The sequence below is a fragment of the Rissa tridactyla genome, chromosome 2 (genome assembly GCF_028500815.1).
Source record: "Rissa tridactyla isolate bRisTri1 chromosome 2, bRisTri1.patW.cur.20221130, whole genome shotgun sequence".
NCBI lineage: Eukaryota > Metazoa > Chordata > Aves > Charadriiformes > Laridae > Rissa > Rissa tridactyla.
The window spans coordinates 95099904-95123240 of record NC_071467.1 but is presented as its reverse complement, the minus strand read 5'-3'; the positions used below and the strand labels follow the sequence as shown (position 1 = coordinate 95123240).

The 23337-nt window shown below is 55.6% G+C and overlaps 1 protein-coding gene across 3 annotated transcripts; it reads left to right on the top strand.

The window, feature by feature from the left end:
• Window positions 1–3698: 3698 nt before the first annotated feature.
• On the top strand, window positions 3699–23118 carry TFAP2A (transcription factor AP-2 alpha). 3 transcript variants are annotated; one of them, XM_054191587.1, is made up of 7 exons: window positions 3699–3731; window positions 11760–12194; window positions 15195–15246; window positions 17172–17403; window positions 18398–18516; window positions 20858–20999; window positions 22579–23118. In XM_054191587.1, exons 1-7 carry the CDS (start codon window positions 3699–3701, stop codon window positions 22865–22867), a joined length of 1302 nt encoding a protein of 433 aa, XP_054047562.1. In that variant the 3' UTR covers window positions 22868–23118. The 3 variants fall into 3 exon arrangements, with proteins under 3 accessions (XP_054047562.1, XP_054047561.1, XP_054047560.1); XM_054191586.1 differs by lacking the exon at window positions 3699–3731 and adding an exon at window positions 6939–6989; XM_054191585.1 differs by lacking the exon at window positions 3699–3731 and adding an exon at window positions 10425–10451.
• Window positions 23119–23337: the final 219 nt, after the last annotated feature.

The window sequence follows — 23337 nt, the reverse complement described above, 5'->3', positions numbered from 1 at the left end:
GGAAAGGCGGGGGCGTGTCCATTTTCTTTTTTTTTTTCTTTTTTGTCTTAGTTTTGTAGGTTTTGGGGTGGTTTTGGGGGTTGTTTTTTTTATGCCCTGACGGATTTTGCCTCTTCTGCTCCCCCTCTGCGCAAAGGTGCGCTCGGGAAGAAGCCCCGTCACCAGGGCGGAGGACACCCTCAATCCGGGGGCGGGCAGCCGGTGCCCCGCTTTCCCCCGCCCCCATAGAGCCGAGGCAGACCCACACCAACCTCGCCTTTCTCCCTCCAGAAACACCGGCGCCAGGAGTTCAGCCTGGGAAGAGGAGGGGAGAGGAGAAGGGGGGGGTCCCTCCCGACACCCCAGGAGGGGTGCAAGCCCGCCCCACTGCCGGCCGCAGCCCCGGGACCAGACGGCGCGGAGCAGCGCCTCTGCCGGCCCTGGCTGGGCTGCTAGTGGCCCCACGGGCACAGGCCGGCCACAGCCAAAAATTAATTAAAAAAAAAAAAAAAAGACAAAAAGACGATGTAGGTGGCAGCGAGCCGGTGAAAATCAGCCGCGCCGAGCGTCTCCCCAGCCGGGCGGCATTGGGGCAGGGAGAAGGGAAAAGCAACAGTGCGAGGAATAACCAACTCTCAACTCCCCGCAGAGCGTTGGGAGCCGGGTTTATCCCACCGCTCCTGCTCCCGGGGGCAGGCAGGAGGGAGAAGGGGAGACCTGTCCGGCGGCTGGGGGCCAGGCAGGTGGGGATATTCCCGGCTCAGGGGTGCAAGGAGCCGCCGGTAACTCAGACCGGCTGGGGAAACTCGGTACCGGGCTCCCCGAAATCATCTCTTCATAGAATCATAGGATGGTTTGGGTTGGAAGGGACCTTAAAGATCATCTAGTTCCGCCCCCCCTGCCATGGGCAGGGACACCTCCCACTAGACCAGGTTGCTCAAAGCCCCATCCAGCCTGACCTTGAACACCTCCAGGGATGGAGCATCCACAACCCCCTGTTGTGGTTTCCTAGCTGGGAAGAGATGTGTGTCAGGGTTTAGCCAAAACAGTGCTGCCGGCGGAGGGGAAGGGGAGCGGGCAGGGCTTTGCCCCGTCTGCTGCCCGCACTGTGACACACGGGGAGGGACCTGGCGCGTCCATCAGGTATAAATCAGAGGCGATGGAGTTCCGCGGTGACTCTCTCCGATGTTCCACGGAGCCAAAATCACTGCCGAGCTGTGAACCAGCCGGTGTGACAAAGACCGGGGAAGAAAAAAAAAAAAAAAATTAAAAAAAAGCTGCATATGTCTTTGTTGTAAAAGAGACTGTTTCGTCGGGGGAGAGAAGTTTCTTCAGCCTCATCTTCCCTTCGCGCGGGGAGGAGGCAGGCGGCAGGGCAGGCAGGACGAGGAAGACACCCAGAGCTGGCACCTCAGGGATGACAGAAGCCCGGGGTGGGGTGGTTTCAGACCCCTCCACCTTTACCCGTCGGATTTGCCCTTAAGGCTGCGAGGGAAAGGAGCCCTCTAAACGCCCGGGACAGGGAAGCCGAATTAACCCCCCCCGAAGTGCGGTCACCAAACGCCTCGGGGAGGGAAAAAGCAGCGCCCCGCAACCCCCGGGGTCTGCAGCACACCCAGTCCATGCCTTCCTCCCCTGGGCTAAAAAAAAAAACACGCAGGGATGAGCCCGAAGCGAGCCAGGGCTGCCCCGTAGTCCCAAAATCCCGGTCCCCGCCCCTGCCCCGCCGGCGGGCTGTGCCGGGGCCGCCTCTCTGCCAAGTCCCGCGGGGCAGAGCCGGGCTGCGGGACCAGGGTCCTGACCGGGGAAATTTAACCCTGCGTGGGGGGAGGTGGAGGCAGGGAAGAAGGGAAAGATCCCAGCGGGAGGACAGCAGGAAAAGTGGCGTCCAACTTCACCGGCAACGTTTCGCCGAAGGCCACCTTCAAATCGGATTAATTCCCCGCAAAAAAAAAAAAAAAAAAAAAAAAAGCATTTTTAAACAATCGTAACGGGGCCAAAATCGCCGTCTCCCGGAGAGGGCTCGGAGGGGCAGGGTTGCCGGGAAGCAGGGAAAGGAGAGGCGGCGGAGTCCCACAGCCGCAAAACCGTCGCGCATCACCCCCATCCCTCTCCCATTTTTGCAGGGGGCCGTCGTTGCTCCGCGTCTTCCCCGGGAAGGAGCCTCCGCGGCACCGGAGGGGTGGGGAAGGGGCAGGGCTGGGTAATTAAATTCCGGTGCCCGGCTAATTACTGTAATTTGACGCTAACTGTACACCGCGGGCCGGCGCTGGGAGCGGCGGTGTGAAGCGCGCCTCGCACGGCCCATTGACCGCCTCCCGCCCCGCCGCCGCGCAGGACCGGCCGGTCCCCACCGACTCCGGCTCCCTGGGGCGGGGGCGGCGTGAAGCGGAGACCCCGGCACTGCTGGAGCTGGGGCTTCACGTGCACGCGGCCCCGGCCCTCCCCCGGAGCCGAATGGCTGCGGGTGCCGGCTCTCGCCTCCCCCTTCCCACCTGCCTGGAGACAGGGCTTGTCCCTCCTTCTGCAAGGTCCTTGTCCCCAAGCTTTTAGGGTGAAGGTAAGAGGGTGCATTCCCTTTCTCTCTACTGCGGGCTGAGCCCAGCCCAGGACCCGAGACCCGACCCGGCACAGCCTCATAGGTGGGGGGCAACGCACCCCGGCTTTTAAGAGGCCTCAAAGTGACCCCCACACCTGGGGCGCGGTGCCACCTTCCTCTGCCTCTGAAATGCGAAGGTCTCGCTGTGCAACTGCGAAGTGGAAATTAAGTGCATCCCTCCCCAAAATCCTGTAGCTGGAGTACTGCTTCCCGCCCCCGCTTCCCCCTGTGCCCAGCCCCTGGAGATGGGGCGGGGGCCATGCCCCCTCTCTTTCAGGGGCGTGAAATCAGAGCTGCGCTGTGCCCTGGCAACTTCCCAGGGCACTTCGGCACTTGAATCCCCGAGGGGAAAAAAACACAGGCGGGAACAAGGGGTACGGACACCCAGAAGTCCTAGGGCCACAGACTGTCACAGGCCGGCTTCTCCTGGGGGGAGCGGGTGGCAGCATCCTCACCCCACGCAGCCCAGCGGGCCAGACCCCATCCCGCCGGGTGTCACAACCCCCACCCCCGGCCGCTGCCGCCCGCCCCCCCCGCCCCGCGTATTAGGGGATGGGAACACCGTCTGCACTTGGGGGTCTCTTTGTTTCCCCGTGGATGCCCCCGGCCACTTGCAGCGCCTCCGTTACCCACTTGGGCTAGTTCAGCCCCCCCGGTGCTTTGTCTTTTGGGGCTGATGCTATTATTATTACTACTACTACTACGAGCACACACTCACTGGTAACTTGTCCCCGAGGAAACCTACCGGCCCCCCCGAGGGAGGGGAGGGGGGTGCTCGCCCGTCCCCATGCGGGCGGGCAGAGCTGCCCCCCGCTATGGTTTAGGACTCAGGGAGCGGCGGAGCAGCGAAGCTGGCAGCTGCCGTGTGCCCTGGGAGGGGGTCCCCGGTGGGAGTCGGGGCCGGGCCGGTGGCCGTGGGAGTCGGGTGGCGGGGGGCAGCGCGCAGGCAGCGCGGAGGCAGCGCGCAGGCGCAGGCAGGGAGCACCCAGCTCTTTATGGCCAGGTGAGAGAGTCCCGGCGCAGGTAAGGGGAGGATTTACCCACAGGCATCCCGGGCGGCTGGCTCGCCCTCGCAGTCCATGACCGGCAGGCACCTGGGGATCCGGAGCCTGCAGCCAGGATGTCTATCCTTGCCAAAATGGGGGACTGGCAGGTAAGGCGACCCTCCTGCCCTTTGCCGGGGCGGGGAGGGGGGTATTGTTGTTTTGGGACGGGAGGCAGGGCTGGAGCGGGAAAGGTGACGGGCTGCGAGGGAGCGGGGGCAAACGCGATCCCGGGGTTGGCGACTTTTGCGGCTCCCCGTGCTGGTAGCTGCCCCCGGCCGCAACAGGTAGAGTGGCGGGCTGGGGCCGGGAGGGGCGACGGCTGCCCCGCCGCCGCCGGGGGTGTCCCGGCCCGGGGCTGAGCTGCCCGGCAGCGTGGGCCGGCGAAGGGCAGAGTGGGCCGGCGAAGGGCGGCGTGTGCCCGCCCGCCCGCCGTCCCTTTGCCCGGGGCTGGCGGCGCCCGTCCCGCCGGAGGAGCCCTGGGGCTGCCCACGGAGCGCGCCGGGACCCCACGCGGGGCCAGCGCCCTCCGGCGTGGCGTGGGGCCCGCCGCGCTTCGGGAACGGGCAGCGGGGAAGTTGGGGGGACGGGGACTGAAATCTCGCCGTGAGCTGCCACCCGAGCCCGTCCCGTGGTAAAATAACGCTGCCGGCTCCCGCGCCGGCGGTAGACGCGCCCGTGGAAGGCGCTCCCGCGGGGATGGGCTGGAAGGAAAAGCAGCACCCATCAGCGAAAGCGGCCAGGCGTGGGGGAAAGCGCGGCCCGGCGGGGCCTCGCCCAGCCCCGCGGAGCCGGGGGGACCAACCCGCACCAGGGGCGAGAGGACACGCGTGGAGTTACGGCTGGTGCCGGGGCGGGAGACGCTTGGAAATCCCTGCAGCCTCACGGATCGGGCCGGATCGCGGCGTTTGCCGGCTGATAAAAGGGAAGAGGAACCGTCCCGTTCAAACACCCGGGCTTTTATTACCGAAAACGACCTTTTTTTATTATTATTATTTTCCCCAGGACAGTCCAGTTGAAGATGGGAGCCTAGCTTCTTTTTCTGCTCCCAACTTTTCAAAATCTCGCGATCAACTCCTTCTCCGGGCTGCCTTATTTAATTTTTATTTTTTTTAGGGTAGCAGTAAGTCGTCCAAAAAAAATTTTAAAAAGGGAAGAAAATGCAGTAAACAAATATATTTTTAATTATTTTTACAGTTACAAGTGGCGTCTTTTTATCAGGTCGGCGCGGAGAAGCGACCAAGAGAGGATTTAAAATTTTTTTTATTTTTTGCACTGAAGGCAACTCTTATGTAATCGCACTTACGGGCTATCTGCCTTGAAATCTATTCCCGACTTTTCCTTACTCCCCGGCCCTCCTTGCTCCCGCTCCCCGCCGCTGCGGGTCCCCCCTCCCGCCGGGCCGGGTGGACCCGCCGCGGGGGGGGGGGCAGCAGCCGCCTCCCGCTGCCCCGGGTTGGGGGGTGTCTCTTCGGGGAAAGCCTCCCCTTTCCTTCCTACCCCCGCACACGGGCCCAGCTGGGCCTTCTGCCCCGGGGCCACGCCTTTGGCCACGGGAGTCCCGGGCGGCCGCGGGTGGGAGGCTGTCCCGGGTCGGGGGCTGTCCCGGCCGGCCCGGCTCCGCCAGGACTGCGCTGAGGGACGATGGGCCCCTTCGTTACCCGCCTCCCCTCCTCTTTTTCTCATTCTCCCCCCCCCGGAGGCATTAACTAGGCTTAATCTGCCAGCTCCATTTGAACCTCAATGGGAGTAAAAACAACAATTTACTCTCCTGCCACTTGCAGACAAAAGCGCTGGTGAAAAAGAGCATCGGGGGGCGGAGGAGGGGGGAAGGGGAAAGGAGGAGGAGGGGGGGGGGGAAATAATAATCCAATTTTGGTGATGTAGATGTGCGTGTGTGTGAAGGAGAGCAGGCCCGAGAGCCTGGAGGCGCCTTTGCCACCCTTCCCGGCGTGGGGACGCGTGTGCCGGGTCCCCCGAGGGCCCACGGCGGCTTCCCCCCGCGGAGTGGAGGGGCCCGTTTGCTCCCGGAGGCAATACATTTTCCCCCGGCGTCGGGGGGGAGGGGGGTGGCCTCGGGAGGGTCTCCCAGGCCGACAGGGCAGGTTTTGCGGTTGGCAGAGGGAAGTTTCGGGGAGCGGCAGGGCAGCCAGGTGCTGGCACCCCAACCCCACGCGGGGATGCCCGGCCCCGGGGAACGCAGTGGGGAGGCACGCCGGCCCCACGGAGAGCAGGATGCCTCGCCGTTAGGAGCGGCGCGGGATCAGCGAGACGGGAAAAAAAAAAAAAAATAAAAAGAAGAAAACCGGGGAAAACGAAGCGTTTCGGTGGATGGATCAAGGCTGGGCACCCGGGGAAATAAAAGAGGAGAAGGGTGGAAAAGCAACCCCCCCGAGGAGGGGGGGCTGAGAGCTCACTTAGCGGCACATTGTTAAGCAAACGAAGCGCTCCACCTAAGAAAGTACCAAAGTTTTATTATGGTCATTGTTTTGTCCCTTTGCTCAAGCGCTTGCAAAAGACTTTTTGGCTCCCGCTGCATTCACATTACCGCTCGCCCACTTCTATCTGGGAGGTTATGTTGGGTTTGTTTGTGTTTTGGGTTTTTGGGGTTGGGTTTCTTTTAATTAATATTATTTTTGAAGACCAATAGCCAACAGAGCCAAGAGGAACTAAACAGTTTGCAAAAGAAAGGAGCTTTTCAAATATCCACCAAAAAGATCAAATCAAAACCAGAGGGCAACAGAAGCCTCCGCAGACAATAACCTTCGTTAGAACAAGACCCGAGTCTCGTTTCTCCTCGCTTTGGTATCTTTAAACCCTGTGGAAAAAAAAAGGGGGGGGGGGAAGGGGGTGGCTTCATGGCTAGCCCTAAACTCTCTGCAGATGAGGGGACGGTCGCCTCTTTGATTTCGCTGGCCACTTTCCTCCCCTCTGGCAGGCAGAGGCGCGGGGGGAGCGGCGACAGGCAGGCAGGGCCCCGTTGTTCCCCCCCCGCCCCGCGCCGAGGCTCGGAGGGTTGGAGAAAGCCTTTTTTTTTTTTTTTTTTTCTCGCTCGTGTGTCCTTTCTACCTGTGTCCATCGCTGCAGGTTGTTGTGCTGGCGAGCAATTGGGCTGTTGTTGATATGCTAATGAGGCGATTAGGCTGTGGGTAAAGAGCTGGGAAAAGGGAAAAGTTTCCACCATTAGAGGGAGATCTCCGAGCGCGGACGGGAGCGCTGCAGAGCCTCCGCCAGCCGCGCTCCCCACGCCGCCCCGGCACCGCCACCGTAGGGAAAGGCAGGGAGAACCCAATCCTCTCTCTGTCTCACGCCAATCCATGAAAATGCTTTGGAAACTGACGGATAATATCAAGTATGAGGAATGTGAGGTAAGCGCTTCCCCCGGCTGGGGCAGAGCTCTCCGGCCCCGCAGCTGCGAGCATCCCTCCGTCTCTCAATTTCGTTTAGGAAAACTTCTGCTCCTTCGCCAGGCTTTCTTGCGGTCCTGCAGCTGGAGAGGGGCTGGGGTCCTTCCCCGGGAAGTTCGGGGTTTGTGGAAACCCGGCTTTGTTGGAAGTGTGTGAGGAAAGGCAAACAGGATCCAGCAGCAGCCTGGTCTATAGGTAGATCCTTCGTAGATAAGGCTCTGTAGGATGCTACACTCATCCATATGGATGGATGGATGGATGGCTGACTGAATGAATGGACGGATGAATGAATGAATGAATGAAAGGGCAAAGAGACAAAGGGAAGATAATTATTCTTACACGCCAGGTACCCGAGGTATCCCAATAAATTGGCTCAGGACCGACGCTTAAATTCAGCCTTTTCGATGTAGCTGCGGGTTGATTATACCGAGCTGCACAAATTTGCAGGGGTCAGCTGCTGAACAGAAATCACGGGTTTGGGAGCGGTGTTCCCCCAGCCTCCTAATTTTCAGGGCCACACTTCCATTGCTTTGAGCAATAATATTTTAACCGCTTGAAAAAAAAAAAAAAATTACAAGCCACCTAATTTGGTTTTGGAGCCGTTCAGCACAGATTGTGTGCGCGCATCTCCCTATGTGTCTGTGTGCATCCGTATTTTTAGCAAGAGGCGAGTGTCTTTTAATCTTGCAAAAAGAAGAAGAGGAAAAAAGAAGAGTGATGCCTGGGACCCATGCTTAGTCTCAAACCAACGAATACTATTGCCACCCGTTTCGCAAAAGTTATCTGTGCAGTGCGTTTAAACCGCGCAATAAAGGACTCCACTTTGCAAATGAACGCAGTGATTTGGCCGTGACCCACGCGGGAAGGTCCCCCCAGCCTCGGCGGAGCCTTGCCGACGATGCAAGTCTGGGGCGAAGGGGGGGCCACCCTCCCAATCCGATCCTGCCGCTGCTTTGTGCGATGCTGTAGCTTAGGGAAGGGACCGAGGGACTCGCCAGACTCGCCGCCGACTAAACGATTTGGTGGTTTAGTCCCGGATCGAGGAGTTTGGGATAAAGCTGCCTCCCGGTGCGGGAGCTGAGCTCTTAGATCTACTCGCTGGCGGATGTTTGATTTCTAGGAATGAGGTGTCAGGGGTGGGTTTATTTTATTTTATTTTATTTTTGGTAAGCCGGAAGAAAATAATATATGTATTCCTCAGCTGGATTTCGGGAGGAAAGCGTGTCTCTCCCCCTGCCTCCCCCCCAGGATCGGTGTTCAAGCGTGCACACGTGCGAGCGTGTGGATTTCATCGCGAATGGCTTTTGTTGCCTTGCGCTAATGGGACTTTGCAGCGAGGTGTTACCAAAGACGGATAGGGACCGGCGGCCGCTCCGCCGGAGCCCGCCGGCTTTTGTGCGGGCGTGTGCGGCTGGCTCCCCGCGTTTTCCTCGGGAGCGAGAGGATGGAAAAGAGGGTGACTGTACCCTGACGGGGATAGGACCTGCCTTTAAAAGACGGGGAGTAAGGCGGGGGGGGAGGGGGGAGTGGAATGAAAAGAAAAGCGGAATAAAAGCCCGGCAAGAAGCCGCGCTGGGCGCCCGGGGCCGGGAGGGAGCGGGCGGAGCGCGGAGCCGGGCGCCGGCGGCGCGGAGGCTGCGGCGGGGCAGCGGCGGAGGAGCGGTGCCTGTTTGAGGGAGTTTGTTTGGGAGTTGCACAGCCAGTCCGACGGGTTGCGCCGGAGCCCCGGCTTGTCTGGGCCGGGAGAAGCGCTCGCCTTGCCTTTTTTTTTTTTTTTTTTTTTTTTTTCCCCGGCTCCCTCGCCCCACCGCGTCCCTCCCGCCCTCCTTCCTTCCCTTCCCTCCCCGCCTCGCCTCGCCGCCTCCTGCATTTTCCCCCCCGTCTTTTCCCGGATCCTCCGAGAGGGGGGCCGCGGGGAGCCCGGTGGATGCTCCTTGGGCTCCCCAGCCCCCCCGCTCCGGGAGCCCGCTGGCCTCGGCGCTGGGCTCGAACCAGAGGAGGAGGAAGAGGAGGAGGAGGAGGGCTGACACCCAGACGGGGAGACACCCAAAAAAAAAAAAACCAAAAAAAAAAAAAAACCAACCCCAACTTTCCCAGCCGGTTTCCGGGACGCGGGGCACCGAGGCGAGCCGGCTCGGCGGCGCGGGGCGGCCGCCGCGGGGGCAGCGGCCAGGGGAGCCCCTCGGCGGGGCGCCGTCGAGGCATGGACGGGGCGGCGGCGGCGGCGGGCGGCCCCGCGGAGCCCACCCCGCGGAAAGGCGGCGGCAGCGGCGGCAGCGCGGCCGAGGGCGGCAAGAGCCAAGCGGGCAGCCAGCAGCCGCTCTTCTCCCTGGGCTTTGAGGCCGGCTACGCGCAGCAGCCGCAGCCCGAGGTGCGCCCGCGAAGGACCGCGGGGCTGGGGGCAGTGGGAGGCGGCGGCAAGGGGGGGGGGGGGGAAGGGAGGGGAAGCGAAGGGAAGGGGAGGAAGGGGGGATCCCGCGCCCCCTCTCCTCTCTCTCCTTCTGCCCGTCTCTCCCACCACCCCCCTCCCTCCGCACCCCCCTCCTGGCTCCCACCCTCTCCCTCTCTCCGGATCTCTTTCTCTTTCACTTTTGCATGCCCTGCAACCTTTTAAAATGTTGCCCCTTTCCTGTGATTCGTCAGACGCAGCAGCATGTCCCCCCTCTCTCTCTCCCGCTCCCTCTCTCTCCCTTTTTGTCTCTCTCTCCCTCTCCCTCTCCCCCATCTCTGATTAGATACACTGATTCTTCATTCAATGGACGTCATTTAGAACAGGCTCTGCCTTGAGTTGCCTTCTCGCTTCACGCTCGATTTCCAGCCATTCTTCCCTTATTAAGTATTCGTGTAATATTAATAGTCATGAATATCTGCTATTAGGAGTCTCCAGGAAGGCAGCAGATCTGTTATTAGGAGCTCAAGTGAAGCAGCAGCTAAGTCAAAGGAGAAAAAGAAAGAAAGAGACAGAGGAAAAAAAAAAAAAAAGGATTAAGAAACACACACACACACGCTAAAAACAAAATCAAAAAAAAGGGGGAAAAAAAGCGCAAAACAAACAAACAAAAAAGGAAAAACAAAAAAAGCAACCAACTTTGGCTCCTCACACCACGCCAGGATAGAGAGCTCGCCTTGGCAACACCCGATGAAGGGCAGCAGAGATCGGTGCAAGTTCTGATGGATTATCGTGGCGCGCCCGCGGTGCAGGAGCAGCCCCGGCGCCCCGGTCCCGCCGCCCGCGCCTAGCGCCGGGTCCGGCCGCGCTCCCTCCGCGCCCGCGCACCGCCCGCACCCGCGGGGCTCCGCCGGGGGCTGCGGCTCCGCCGGTCCCTTTCCTCTGCCTTTTTTTTTTCTTCTTTTTTTTTTTTTCTACCTTGACTTGTAACCCCCGACTCTTCGCAGATGTTAGTACACAGTTTTTCGGCTATGGTGAGTTGCTTCACGTTTCTCTCGGAGGGGGTTTGGTATGTGCTGGGTGTTGCTATTGTTGTCGGCGGTGGCGGTCGGGGTTTCGCATCCAGCTTTCCGGAGAGGGGTTTTTTTTTTTGCTTTCTTTCATTTTTATAAATTCGGTGGTTTACCTTTTTTTTTTTTTTACGTCCCCTTCTTTCTTTCTTTTTTCTCCCCCCCCCCTTTTATTTTTTATATTTTATTTTTTGGTCTGCTTCGAGCGAACGGCAAAAGGCTTTGCTTGGACCCTACCGCTTCGATTTCTTCACCTTGCCACCTGCAAACGGGATATTTTCAGCTTTCTCGTTTCCCTTTTTTTCGGGATCCTGGCTCTTTCCCTTGAATCCTTCTCTTCCTCCTCCTCTTCCTCCGTGGAGGCCATGCCTTTTTCCCCGGACGTACCTGTGGGCTCCTCTGCCCGGCACCCGGCAGAACCGTGCCGAAACGCCCGGGAGCATTTCGGTAGCCGCTAGCCCCGTCGGTGCGGCGGGGCTCGGGGCGATGCTCCCCCCCTCCTGCCCGGCGCATTCCTCCGCTTCCCCGGCGCCCCGGCGGCCCCCTCCGCTCCCAAATCGCTCGGCCTGGCACCGGGAGGGCTCTCCCCGTAGGCGGGGGACTGTGTCAGTGTCTTCGCCCCGAAACCTTTGTAAAACTCGCGGGGGGAACGGACGGTTTGTTTTAGAGCCTGTTTCGGCGTCTTCTGGTAACAAAATGGCAGTGGGCTTGGATTTTCCAGGGTTTTCTCAGGATCCGTTATCAGTAATCCCAGCGCCGGTATTTGTCTCGGTTCTGTCCAGGGCCAGAGGGAGGATTTTTGGGTCGTGATAGAATTATTATTTTTATAATGCCCACTTATGAATTAATCTTTTTATTTGCGGGAAATACCTGCTCCTGAAATGCCGGGGCGCGATCTGTTGGGAATCCACGTTGTATCGCCGCAATGTTTTATTAATTATTATAAACAATCCTGTTATAATTATTGCTATTATTGCTGTTATCATTATTGCCGTTATTCTTATTATTTAAAAAGCGAGACTGCCTCTTAATTGTGTGCGAAGGGAAACTAGAGGCAGAGAAACCCCCAGACCTGCTCTTCTCCGCCTCGGAGCGGACGAATTGCCCATCTTTGCCCGATAGGTGAAATTCTCAAGCCGATTTTGAGGAGAAACAGTTTGATTTTATCTTTGTTTTTCTTTTCTCCCCCCCTCCTCCTTCTCCTTCTCCCTCCCCCTCCCCCCCCCCTCCCCTCGCTGTCGTTCCCCCCCCCACCCCCCCTCTCCACCTCAGGAGCGCCACGACAGTACCAGCAACGGGACAGCCCGGCTACCCCAGTTGGGGACCGTGGGTCAGTCTCCCTACACCAGCGCCCCGCCGCTCTCCCACACCCCCAACGCCGACTTCCAGCCCCCCTACTTCCCCCCCCCTTACCAACCCATCTACCCCCAGTCTCAGGACCCCTACTCCCACGTCAACGACCCCTACAGCCTCAACCCCCTCCATGCCCAGCCGCAGCCCCAACACCCAGGATGGCCGGGACAGAGGCAGAGCCAGGAGACGGGGCTACTCCACACGCACCGGGGGTTGCCCCACCAGCTCTCGGGGCTGGACCCACGCAGGGACTACCGGCGGCACGACGACCTGCTGCACGCCCCCCACGGGCTGGGCTCGGGGCTGGCCGACTTGCCCCTCCACTCCATCCCACACGCCATCGAGGACGTGCCGGTAAGCAAAAGGGGCTCCCCCCGGGGGCCCGCTCGCCCCTCTCCCCCCCGTCCCCATCCCCGCGGGAGACGAACTTCACGGGGAGGAAGGGGGACACCCCCCTCCCCCCCCCCAAAAAAAAAAGGGGGAGGGAAGAAAAGACACCCCCCTCCCCAGGGAAAGGCGAAGACCCCACCTAGAACAATAGGTTCTCGCAGCCCATCCCTGCGCGACGCCTCCCCGCTAACGCGCCCGCTAAAATATAAATAAATCAAATTACTGTCATCGTTAACAATATCTTTCCTTCTCAATGACAATAAGCTGTTACGATTGGAAGAATATATAATATCACCACAGGGCCGTGCATTTGGGGATTTCTCGCTGCCTTGGGAAAAACACGAGTCTGAAACGCGAGATCTCATTAAATGTCCTCCCAGGCAAACGTAAAGGGGGAAGGAAAAAAGAAAAAAAAAGAAAAAGTGGGTGAAAGTGGCCTAAGACGGAAAAATCGGTTTCCCGTGATTACAGAATTGGCATATGGGATAACGAAATCCGAAGTTGTAAGAGGATAGGGGCAGATCCTCTTCTCTAAAGGAATTAATTGACAAATCAGGGAAGAGGTATATTAAAACACTGCCTTCTTCTTTTAGCAGCGGTGCAAAGGGATGACCTCATAAATCATTAGCTATAGGTTATCAAATTCGAGCCAGACCTGCTACACCCTATATTAAATTAAATGTTGGGAGCCTATTGGAGGATGCGTTATTTGGGGGACCTAATTCTGTTATCGATAAATACAGATTAAAAAAATGATTTCTAATTAAGCATGACATTAGCGCACGGGCTATTTACAAAGCAAGCCAGGGCTATTGTTCAGTTAGGAAAGTGGCCTTATGCAATGCGATAGGCTGTGATCAAAGTTCATCTTTCTGGGTTTCTCCACGAAAATGGAATTAGAACATGCCAATAAATTTATTAAAGCCTACAGTGCTCGTGCGGAGGGACTGAAGCTGCTCGATTTGCAGGAGGAAAGAGGAGGAGGGAACTGTGGTATCTGGATGTGATTTTTGCTGAAATGCCATCCCAAATTACAGGATCAAATATTACAACAATATATTCGCTGACAGTTTAATGAGTACAGTTTCGTGTTGCAAGGATAATGTTCAGATGAACTTACCTATTTTTGGGGGTCATTTTGAAATCTTTTGTAAATTATACTCGGGAAAAATAGTGAATTTATTACAGCCCTCATCTGGCTAAATTAGCCACAGAAAATCGCTGGTTATGTTTAGCAGTTTTGCAATAAACGCATACGTTTCCCAAAGTGGAGGATTTAGTAACCAATTTGGATCCGTTAAAAGCAGGTCGATTCTTTAAACTTGATATAAAATAACATGGAGGCAATAGTAAGAATAAACTTAATTTGTTGACTGCAAGCCTCTGATTGCTGTAGGAAGAACATGACCTAAAATGTTCCCTCGAATTCTCCTTCTCCTCAATGGTGCTCCGTGGCAGTGGGCTCATTCGGGAAGCCTCCTCTGCAGATATTTTAAGTACAAATCATTTGATTTGCCTTTCAGGGATCTATGAATTAATAGCATTGCTGTACTTCGTGAAAACCAAATGCCATCTGGTTTAAATCCTTAAACCAGCCCAGCCAATTTTTTTTTTTTTCTCTGCAAAACTGAATCAGCAGGCTGCATGAAGGAAAGCATAAAAATAAGAGGATGTATCTTTCAGGAGTATTTTATCTAGTTATTTAAAAAAAATCCTTTATAGAAATGTGGGTCAGGAAAGGGTCGGTTTTTAATTTTTCCGTTGCTGCAACAGTTAACCTTCAATAAAAAAGACCGCTAAATATTTAAGAAAATCAAATAGACGGTGAAAATTATTTAATCATAAATATCTCTGTGGGATTTTAAACTTAACAGTCCTCCCTGTATGGAATATGTGTAGAAATAACACAAATAAAAGTATTATGCCACACTACATTTACTTTATGGGTTTAGGGTGCATGCATAAAGGGATCATATTTCCCCATATAGTTAAAACACAAGAACTGCAGCAGTAGTCATTTCTGAACATTTCTCAATTTAATTATACTTAAATCCAGAAGCACTTTAGGCAAGTTACAAATGAGAGCATTGAGTATAATAAAACCTGTAATAAAGCAACTTAGTACCATCCACCCGGAATCATTGAGATCAGGCACAATTAACAGGAGCATAAATCCAAGACAGAATGGAAAATGTTAGAATCAGTATTATTGTTGGACAAAGACTAGAGAAGGAAGTAATAGTTTTTTAAATGGTAATGCCTGGGTTTTGTAACGATTGCGAAATCTTCTATCTCAGCAGCACTGGTGTTAATTTGTAAACACAGCCAGACATTATATTGCCTGTCAGTTTTTGGAATTAGAAAACATGATTTCATTTGACTTTCTAATCACGTCGTGACTCCGCCGCGCGAACCCCAGCTGTAGCCGCGACCGCGGAACCTGCGAGGGGACAATAGTGGGGGGAGCCCGGGGGTGCGTGGGGCCGCGTGGGACACCTCCCCCCCCGCCATCCCCATCCCCGGCACCGCACCGGTCCCCGCTCCCGTCCCTGCTCCTTTGTGCTTTCCCTCCCGCGGGCACGGGAGTGGGGAAGGGCCGGGCCGGGGCCGATTCCCGGGGAGGAGGAAAGGGGAAGGGGGGATTCGGAGGGAACCCGCAGGAGCTGGTGGCCGCTTGGGTGTTGGGCTCGGCCGGGCAAGCCCCGGGGGTGTGGGGGTGATTTGATTTTTTTTTTTTTTTCTATTTCTTGGGGAACGGAGGAAGAGCGGGGAGGGATGCAGCATTCCTCCCGATGAAGGAAATCCCCCCTAAATCCCTTCTCCCGCCGAAGGATGTGTTCGTTTCCCTCCCTGCACCGTTCTCGGGGAAGGGGGGAAACACACACAACTTCTCCCGCACTCCAGCCCTCCCCGCCTTTTGTTGTGGTTGTGCGTTTACATCCCTGCCTGTTCCTTTTGTTGCAGCACGTAGAAGACCCCGGTATTAACATCCCAGATCAAACTGTAATTAAGAAAGGTAAGCCGTTTCCTTGCGCATACCAAACATGTCGTCACAGGCTGGGGACTACTTGCAGGGAGGACTTACCCGGCCTCCCCCCAACACCCCACCCCCACCCCCGGTCCCCCGGCCCTGGGCTTCTTCCTCTGGCACGTAACTGTTGGCCAAAAGGTTGGAGGCAGGGAAAAGAAAACGGGCGATGCGGCTTGAAATCCGCCCTCTTAAATGGCCACGTTTGCCGGGTATTTTAATTATTGTTGTCGTTAACGAGGAAAAATGTTAGCAGATGATCTAGAAAATCCGAGCCGGTACTTGAGTGCATTAGCGAGCAATTCGGTTTCATGGTTTGCCCGGTGGATCCGGCTGAGCGGCGGGGTTTAATCGTTGTCGGTAAACTGGGCTGTGAAAAGAGAAAACGTTGTTCCTCCTTCTTCGGGTTTTCTTATTTAAATCACGGCGGTGATGAGCCGAGTTGTTGGCGAACAAGGGGCGAGCTTCTGCAAACTGATGTCTGTCCTTCGGAGCGGTTTGGGTTTCGTTGGCTTTGTGCGCTTGCTTCGCTTGGAACTGAATTGCTCAGAAGCCTGGTCCGCAAAAATCGTGCAAAATATTTACGGCGCGTTTCCGCTCAATTTTTCTTCTCCCGTCTTTCTTCGGACGGCCGAAGGATTGGGAAAGGTGGCACCCGGGCAGTTTGCAAAGGAAGTTGTCGGTGTAAAGCGGCTGGTTTGCGTTTGGATCCTGCGTAGGGAGCTGCTGCTGGAGTTAAAACTGGCGGGGCTGCAGGCGTAGCTGACTGGTACCCGCGCCGAGGGGTGCCACGGTTGTCCAGCCGCCGGGAATTTGGGTCCCCCGGCGGCCACCGGTGCTGAACAGAGCCGCTCTCCTCTCTAACCTCAATGGCTGTACAGCCAGCCAGCTCAAAGTTTCATCCTCCCCCCCCCCCGGTCTGTGGAGCCTTTGTCACGTCAAATTAGATGTGCAAGGGATAAATCTTAAGAGATGCTCTTTCCAAGTCGACATGATAATTGGCTCTTTTATTAGTAATCTCAAGAGTTCGTTTAACTCCTGTTGTATCTATTAGCCTTCCCAGAGCTATTAATGTCACAAGCGATCTATCCAAAATGCAGAGAGCCCCCCGCTCGGTCGGGCTGCGGGGCAGGGTGGAGGAGACGGGGAAGGCGACCGCACGCCGGGGCGGCGAGGCCCGGTCAGGGACCGTAAGCCGAACGGTGGCTCTGTCCCGGTACCTCCCCGCCGGCCACCACTGCCCGCCCGGGGGAGGAAAGGACCGGGTTTTATTTTGGGGGGCGATGGGATGCCCGGGCGCTGGCTCCCGTCGCCGGGGGCACACGCGTGGCGGCTCCTCGCCCCGTTACGGGTTTTTCCCACGCCGAAAGTTGTGCGCTGGGCGGGCAACTGGGATGGGGGGGGCGGGCAACCGGGGCGGGGAGGGGAGTGGGGTGGGGGGAAGCGAGCGCCCACCTGGGGGCTGGTGGCGGCGCTCCCCAGGGCGCTGCCCGCCCTCCGCCGTGCCCGTTGCGGGCCGGCCTTGCCCGTGACGTCTTAACGCGGCCGGTGATGACGTCCTTTTAACAAACCGCCATCAACACCCCCCCAACCCCCGCCCCCGACGGCGTGTGCCCGCTGCGGGCTGGGGGGGGGGGGGGGGGGGGGGTGTGGGTGTTAGAGGGGGGAGACCGGGTTATGTTTAAATTTCTTTGCTGGGGTTGGAGGGTTGCCCCGCTGTCTCCCTTCTCCCTCCGTCGAGCAGAGGGGTGCCCCCGCCGGCCGCCCTGCCCTCGTCCGACCCCGGTCTCCCGTCCCCCCTGCAGGCGGTGCGGGGCCGGGGCTGGCCAGTGATGGCGGACACCCCCCCCCATCCTTCCCCGTCCCTCCCCGCTCCTCCTCACCCTCACCTCCCTGCTCCTCCCTCCCTGCAGGCCCCGTGTCCCTCTCCAAGTCTAACAACAACGCCGTCTCCTCCATCCCCATCAACAAGGACGCGCTCTTCGGCGGGGTGGTGAACCCCAACGAGGTCTTCTGCTCGGTGCCGGGCCGCCTCTCGCTGCTCAGCTCCACCTCCAAGTACAAGGTCACGGTGGCGGAAGTGCAGCGGCGCCTCTCGCCGCCCGAGTGCCTCAACGCCTCCCTGCTGGGCGGAGTGCTGCGGAGGTGAGAGAGGGGCGGGGGGGAAGGCGGGGTGATGGCGGCGGCGAATAACGCCCGCTTGCCGCCGGGCCGGGCCTGGCGGGATGGAGGGAAGAGGAGGAGGATGAGGAAGGCCCAGGCGGTGGAGCGGGGGCCGGGGGGCGGGGGCCGCCGCTAGGGGGCGGGCCGCGCTGCCAGGCGGTGTGTGTGGGGGGGCGCTGTAACTATGGCAATGCGCAGCCTTGCGTGGGCCCCCCCCCTCCACCGAAGGCCTAGCGCCGCCCTGTCGGTGTGTCCGTCCGTCGGTGTGTCCCCCCCGACCCGTGTCACACCGTCCCTTCACGGCGATGAACCCCCTTCCCCCCCCCCCCCCCACCCCTGCACACCCACCGGGAGGGGGGAGGTTACCAGTGGGCGCCCACCCTGCTGCCCCTGGGCCTCACCCAGGCAATTAGGCAGCGCCCGGGCAGGGAGTAACACCCAGCATTAATTAAAACGGCTCCCACCTCTTCAGCCCGGCTCTGCCGAAAAGCCACAGATGGGCCAGGCAGGGATCAGTGTGAGGGCTGGGGTGCTCCGGGTGGGGGGGTCAGGGGGGCTGCCCACCTTTACAAATCCATCTCCCCCATGACGCCTGGGAGCGCTGTCTGGGGGCTGTGGGGAGAAGCTCCCACACACACAGCTTCATGGCACCTTGGGAGCTCAGGTGGCACCTCAGGGGTCCAGCTTGGGCCACAACATGGCCTAAACTCCCCGCCGGCCCGGGGGCTGATCTGGACCTTAGTAAGAGCCCCCGTTCCCTAGACACGGAGCCATCCAAAGCCCCATCCCTATGTCTGAGACTCAGCAACACCCGCTCTTCAGCCCCACAAACATGTCCCTCCCATAAAAAAACCCCTTTAACTCCCCGTCCATGGGAAGGCAATGTGTCAGGGTGATCCGTGGGTGGGAGCCACAGTGGGAGCATGTGTCCCCCGCCAGCCCCGTGTCTCAATGCCTTTTTTTTTGTGCGGGGCAGGGCGAAGTCTAAAAACGGAGGGAGATCTCTGAGGGAGAAACTGGACAAAATAGGATTAAACCTGCCGGCCGGGAGGCGTAAAGCTGCTAACGTTACCTTGCTCACGTCGCTGGTGGAGGGTAAGTGACTCAAGGAGCCTTTGGATAATGTGCCTGTTGCTTTTGCCTAACGGCAGAAAAGTTGGTTTTGGGTTGGTTTGTTTTTTTTTTTCCCCCGAGTCGGTGCTGCTTTGTTGGAAATTGGAAGGGCGTTATTTTCTATGCCTCGGAAAAAAATGTTAATTGTGTGCCTTTGCCTTTCATTTTAACCTGAAACGGACTTGGTGAGTCCTGCAGACTCAGCATTGCATTCCACCATTTATTTGCTTTTAAGTCTCTGAACTAAACGTTTTCAGGGCTTTCTTGCTCCCTCGTTCAAGTGAATAATCCCTCCCCAGAGTAAGTGGATCTCAGTGGGAGCAGCACAGGGAAGATCCCTGCCAACAGGGGCTGTGGGCTCAGCCCCGTAAGTGACCCCCGAGTGTTGAGTTGGAAGTTACGGGGAGCAGAACCTTTAACACTTCGCTGCCGTCCTTCTGCCACAGGTGGACAGCCAAGCAATTTTAAATGTCAGAAACTCCAGCTACTTTAAGTTTGTTCTCCCTCCCGGCCCGTAGCCACATAACAGTAAATCATTTAAGTTTTCTGACATCTGCATTTGAGAAATGCGTGACCATTACTTCCTGAATTAATTTGGGAATCCTTGACCTCAGCCATGAATTAATGGTGTCCTGAAAGCCTCAAAGTTGCACCACCGCCACCCCCCGCTCCCTTTTGGTTCTCATTTTCAGAGCATATGTTCCCTTGGCTATATTGTTCTCCTCCAACTTTGCTCTGGCCAGAAAAGTTGCAACTCACTTTTCATGCCCTGAGATGTCCTACGCTGTCAGAACGGGGAGGTGGGAAAGTCAAGAGTTAGCAGTCATTTACTTTTGAAGCCGTTGCTGCCTCAGACCGATTTGGGCACAAAGTAAACCCAAGGCCAGCAAATAGATCTCCCTCCTTTCCCCTCGCTTATGGGTTCAACAACATTTTAGACCGGTTCAGTCTGCAAAGCACTTTCAGGCTCAGCTCGGGCCGCACAGGTTTAGCTTGAGTTTGGTCGTGTAGGAGGGAATTTGTTGCTTTGTTTTGTTGTCACTTTGCATTCTGCGAGAAGTGTTTCATGTTCAAAGGGACAAGGAAAGAAGCGTTGTGCAATGCCGGGCTTCTTTTTTTTTTTTTTTTTTTTAAAAAACATTGGGATTAGTGGCCGCACTATATTTATACTGTGTGAAAATTTACTCTGTCTTCATGTTTTTGAAAAGGCTGCTGCAAGTGCATCGACAGGCTGTAGTAAAAAATCGAAAGGGGAAAACTTGTAAAAAGTCTAGATTTGGTAGATGCTAAACATTATTTGTGATGTTAATGAATATGGAGAAGGTTTTATGGTAATCTATTGTTCTGTTTGGATTTCACATACAATGGCTTTAAAAGAATGATTTTTAAAAACAAAACAAAACAAAACCAGAGGCCCAATCTCCAGATAATTTAGCGATGGTGGCTAATTTTGGGGGTGGGGATGATAGTGTAAACATTGCTGGGGCTTTTGAGTCCTGTAGCGATGAGGCAGTTTCTAGAGTACTGTTATTGTTTATGATCCGCTCCATTTTATGGAAACAAGCTCACTGGACTGAGGCTTTGAAGCTCTAATTGGCGCATGCGTTCTTCCGGAGCTAGAGCTAATGGCAGGAAGCCCTGCAGTAAAAACCAACTGGTTCAGGAAATTAAAACCAAAGATTTGAAAATCAACAAAACAGACAGACTCGGTGGAATGACCTTAAAATTCTCATGGTTAATCGTTTGGGGGTGAACATATAATTATATGCGATCAAGTTAAATTTTAAACACTTAGCTGTTTAATGCATTTTATTTAGAAGAGCTCTAGGAGTAATTATGATCAATATTAATCATTGATGCATTGCAAAAGAATACAGAGAGGTGGCTCAGGCAAAGAAACATTTCCAGAGTAAATAGCTGTGAATGAAATGTATGTAAACGGCTGCGTATAGGTATGGATATGTAAATCTAAGCTCACATTCTAGGTGGATGGAGCCTGCCTGTCTAAAAGTATCTGTTAGTCAATGTAAACTTTAAAAAATTCTTATGCGAGATTTCACTTGTAACGATTGTCATGAAAATACACATTTGCATTGCCCTCGACTGAAGCAAAGAAAACTCCTGCAAGATAAGATGCAATTAGCATTTCTTACCCTGCCTTTTTCAAAGAAAGAAAGAAAAAAAGTCCAAGCCTTTTAGAAGAAAAGCCCAAGTAGAATGTTAGTGCTTTTTTTTTTTTTCCTAATGGATTTTTGCCTCTGTGCGATGTGTACTGATGAGCTGTGTGTTTCCCTCTCATCCCCACCCGTGCCTCCCTTTTCAGGAGAAGCAGTACATCTAGCTAGAGATTTTGGGTACGTTTGTGAGACAGAATTTCCTGCCAAAGCAGTAGCTGAATTTCTCAACCGACAACATTCCGATCCAAACGAGCAAGTCACAAGAAAAAACATGCTTCTAGCTACAAAGTAAGACATTTACCTTTCTGGCATGTTGCTCAGAAGTGAGGGGAGGGCGACGAACCCGGGTTTGGGGCTTTTATTTGTGAGCGTTTGCCACATCGCCAGTGGCTGATGGTTTTGCAAATTCTAAGGGGGTGTATTTGCCCTCCTGCTAGAGGAGAACTCTATAACCCAGCTTGGTTTCCATCAAGTCAGTTCGTGCCAGATTACCTTGAAAGCGAGTCGTGAAAATTGTGGGTGGATGTTTAGTTAAAGAAAAAGGAGTAATTCTTCAGAGCAAAACATTTTCCGGGCCTTTTCACTTAGCTTATCAGTTTAGGTAGAAGGGGAAGGCTTCCCATTGACAGTAAAATAAAACTGGCACATTAAACTGATTTCAGTTCATTAAAATCTGCAGTGTTTTTTTCTGCCTAAGCAGCTCTGTTACTTAGTGAATATAGGGATATTAAAAATATATTTTAAATGGCAATCTGTACGCAGTTAAAATGCTAGCAGAGTTTATCATTGGTGGGGCTGCCTAGACTTCCAGGTGGTGCGTGAAAAGAAAATGATTGTTTTGATATGTTTGCTGGAAATTAAAAGGGTTGTTTAGTAGCCCTTAATTACCAATGGAGGTGTCACCAAAGGGCACAGTGCCAGAGGGCGCAGGCAGAAGATGGGAGCCGCTTTATGGCTGGAAGACATTAATGCGGGTTTTAGAATACGAACTGTTTCAACACGCCTCTGAGCTCTCTTGCTATAAGGTGTGTTATTTCCCCAACCGTTGGTGCAGTGAGTGGATGATATAACCTAACTTCTGCTCCGTGCCCTCATATCCTCTCTTCCCACCTCCCTGGAAGGAAATTTCCAGACCCCGGTTAGCGTCAGCCTTCCCCTCTGTGGGAAGGTCCCTTTGGATTTGGAGATGGAGGTGTACATATATAAATATTTCGGAATACCCTAATTTAAAGCCTCGGTTCCCCTTCTCAGCCCTCGCTCCTTCTTCCTGACACACGGGCGTGTTTGAGCCTTGTGAAGGAAGAGGCCAGCACCTCTCTTCAGTTCCCAAAAAAAAATAAGATCTTCCGAGACATGTATAAATCCCTGAACCTCCCTTTGCATATTGCACCCCATCTATTCCCTTCCGCCTCGCTGGGGAACTTTAAACTACCTGGCTGCTCCAAAAATCCATCGGGGGCTGGGATGTGTGGTTGGGGGGGGGTTGTGCTATGGGGGTAGGTGGGAGGCGTGTGACTGCATGTCTCTGTGTGTGCCTGTTATTTGTCCGTGCGTTGGCTCGGGCCGGGGCATGATGTGTGTGCGCGCAGTGGTGTGTGCAGGGGAGGTGAAGGGAGAGAGGGTTGTGCGTGCTGGGGAAGGGTGAGAATTAGGGGGAAGGATGCGTAGACGGAAGGGGGAGGCGAGAGAGCGTGCGTGTGTGTGTGTGTGCACTCGTGGGCAGCGGCCCCCTTGATCCTGGGGGCACATGTTAGCTAGCAGGGAGCGTGCACAGGCTTTGCCGCCGCCAGTGATGGTTCATTTCTCTCCCTCTCTCTTCCCTTCCCTCCCTCCCTCCCTCTGTCTCTCTGCTCCATTTGTGCTACAGACAGATCTGTAAAGAGTTCACCGACCTGCTGGCTCAGGACCGATCTCCCCTGGGGAACTCGCGGCCCAACCCCATTTTGGAGCCGGGCATCCAGAGCTGCCTGACCCACTTCAACCTCATCTCGCACGGCTTCGGGAGCCCGGCGGTGTGCGCTGCCGTCACCGCCCTGCAGAACTATCTCACCGAGGCGCTCAAGGCCATGGACAAAATGTACCTCAGCAACAATCCCAACAGCCACACAGACAACAGCACCAAAAGCGGCGACAAAGAGGAGAAGCACCGAAAGTGAGGATCACCCCCCCCACACACTCTCCCTTCCCCCTCATAACCCATCGATCTGTTCATCTCCCTCCTCCCTCTCCCCTGCACCCAGCACCCCAGGCTACAGCAACAGAATGAGCGTCCTCCTGCCAATCCTGTTCTCTGACTCTGCAGGACTGCTCTGCCCCTCTCCCCACACCCCTTCCCAGCATCCACATTTCCATTTGCTCCCTCTTAACTCCCCCCCCTCCGCCAGCCACCATCCCCTCCTTCCCTCTCCCCGCTGCCACCATCGTTTTACCCCAGTTTGGAGCCTAAGAGAACAGAACAGGGGGACGGAGCCAGCAAAGAAAAAAAGTTCTGTCTTGAGTTTGTGAACTTTTTTTTTAAAATAAAACAAAAGGAGGAAAAAAAAACAAACACAAAAACATAACAAAAAAGAAAAGGACTTTTTTTTTCTAAAAAAATATAAAAAATAAAAAAAAAAACAAAAAGAAA

Excerpts from the sequence above, each read along its gene's own strand:
- TFAP2A (XM_054191586.1), top strand. The coding sequence starts at position 6,939 with ATGAAAATGCTTTGGAAACTGACGGATAATATCAAGTATGAGGAATGT. Across the intron at positions 15,247-17,171 it reads TCAAACTGTAATTAAGAAAG|GCCCCGTGTCCCTCTCCAAG; the intron begins GTAAGCCGTTTC and ends CCCTCCCTGCAG. Across the intron at positions 18,517-20,857 it reads GCTCACGTCGCTGGTGGAGG|GAGAAGCAGTACATCTAGCT; the intron begins GTAAGTGACTCA and ends CTCCCTTTTCAG.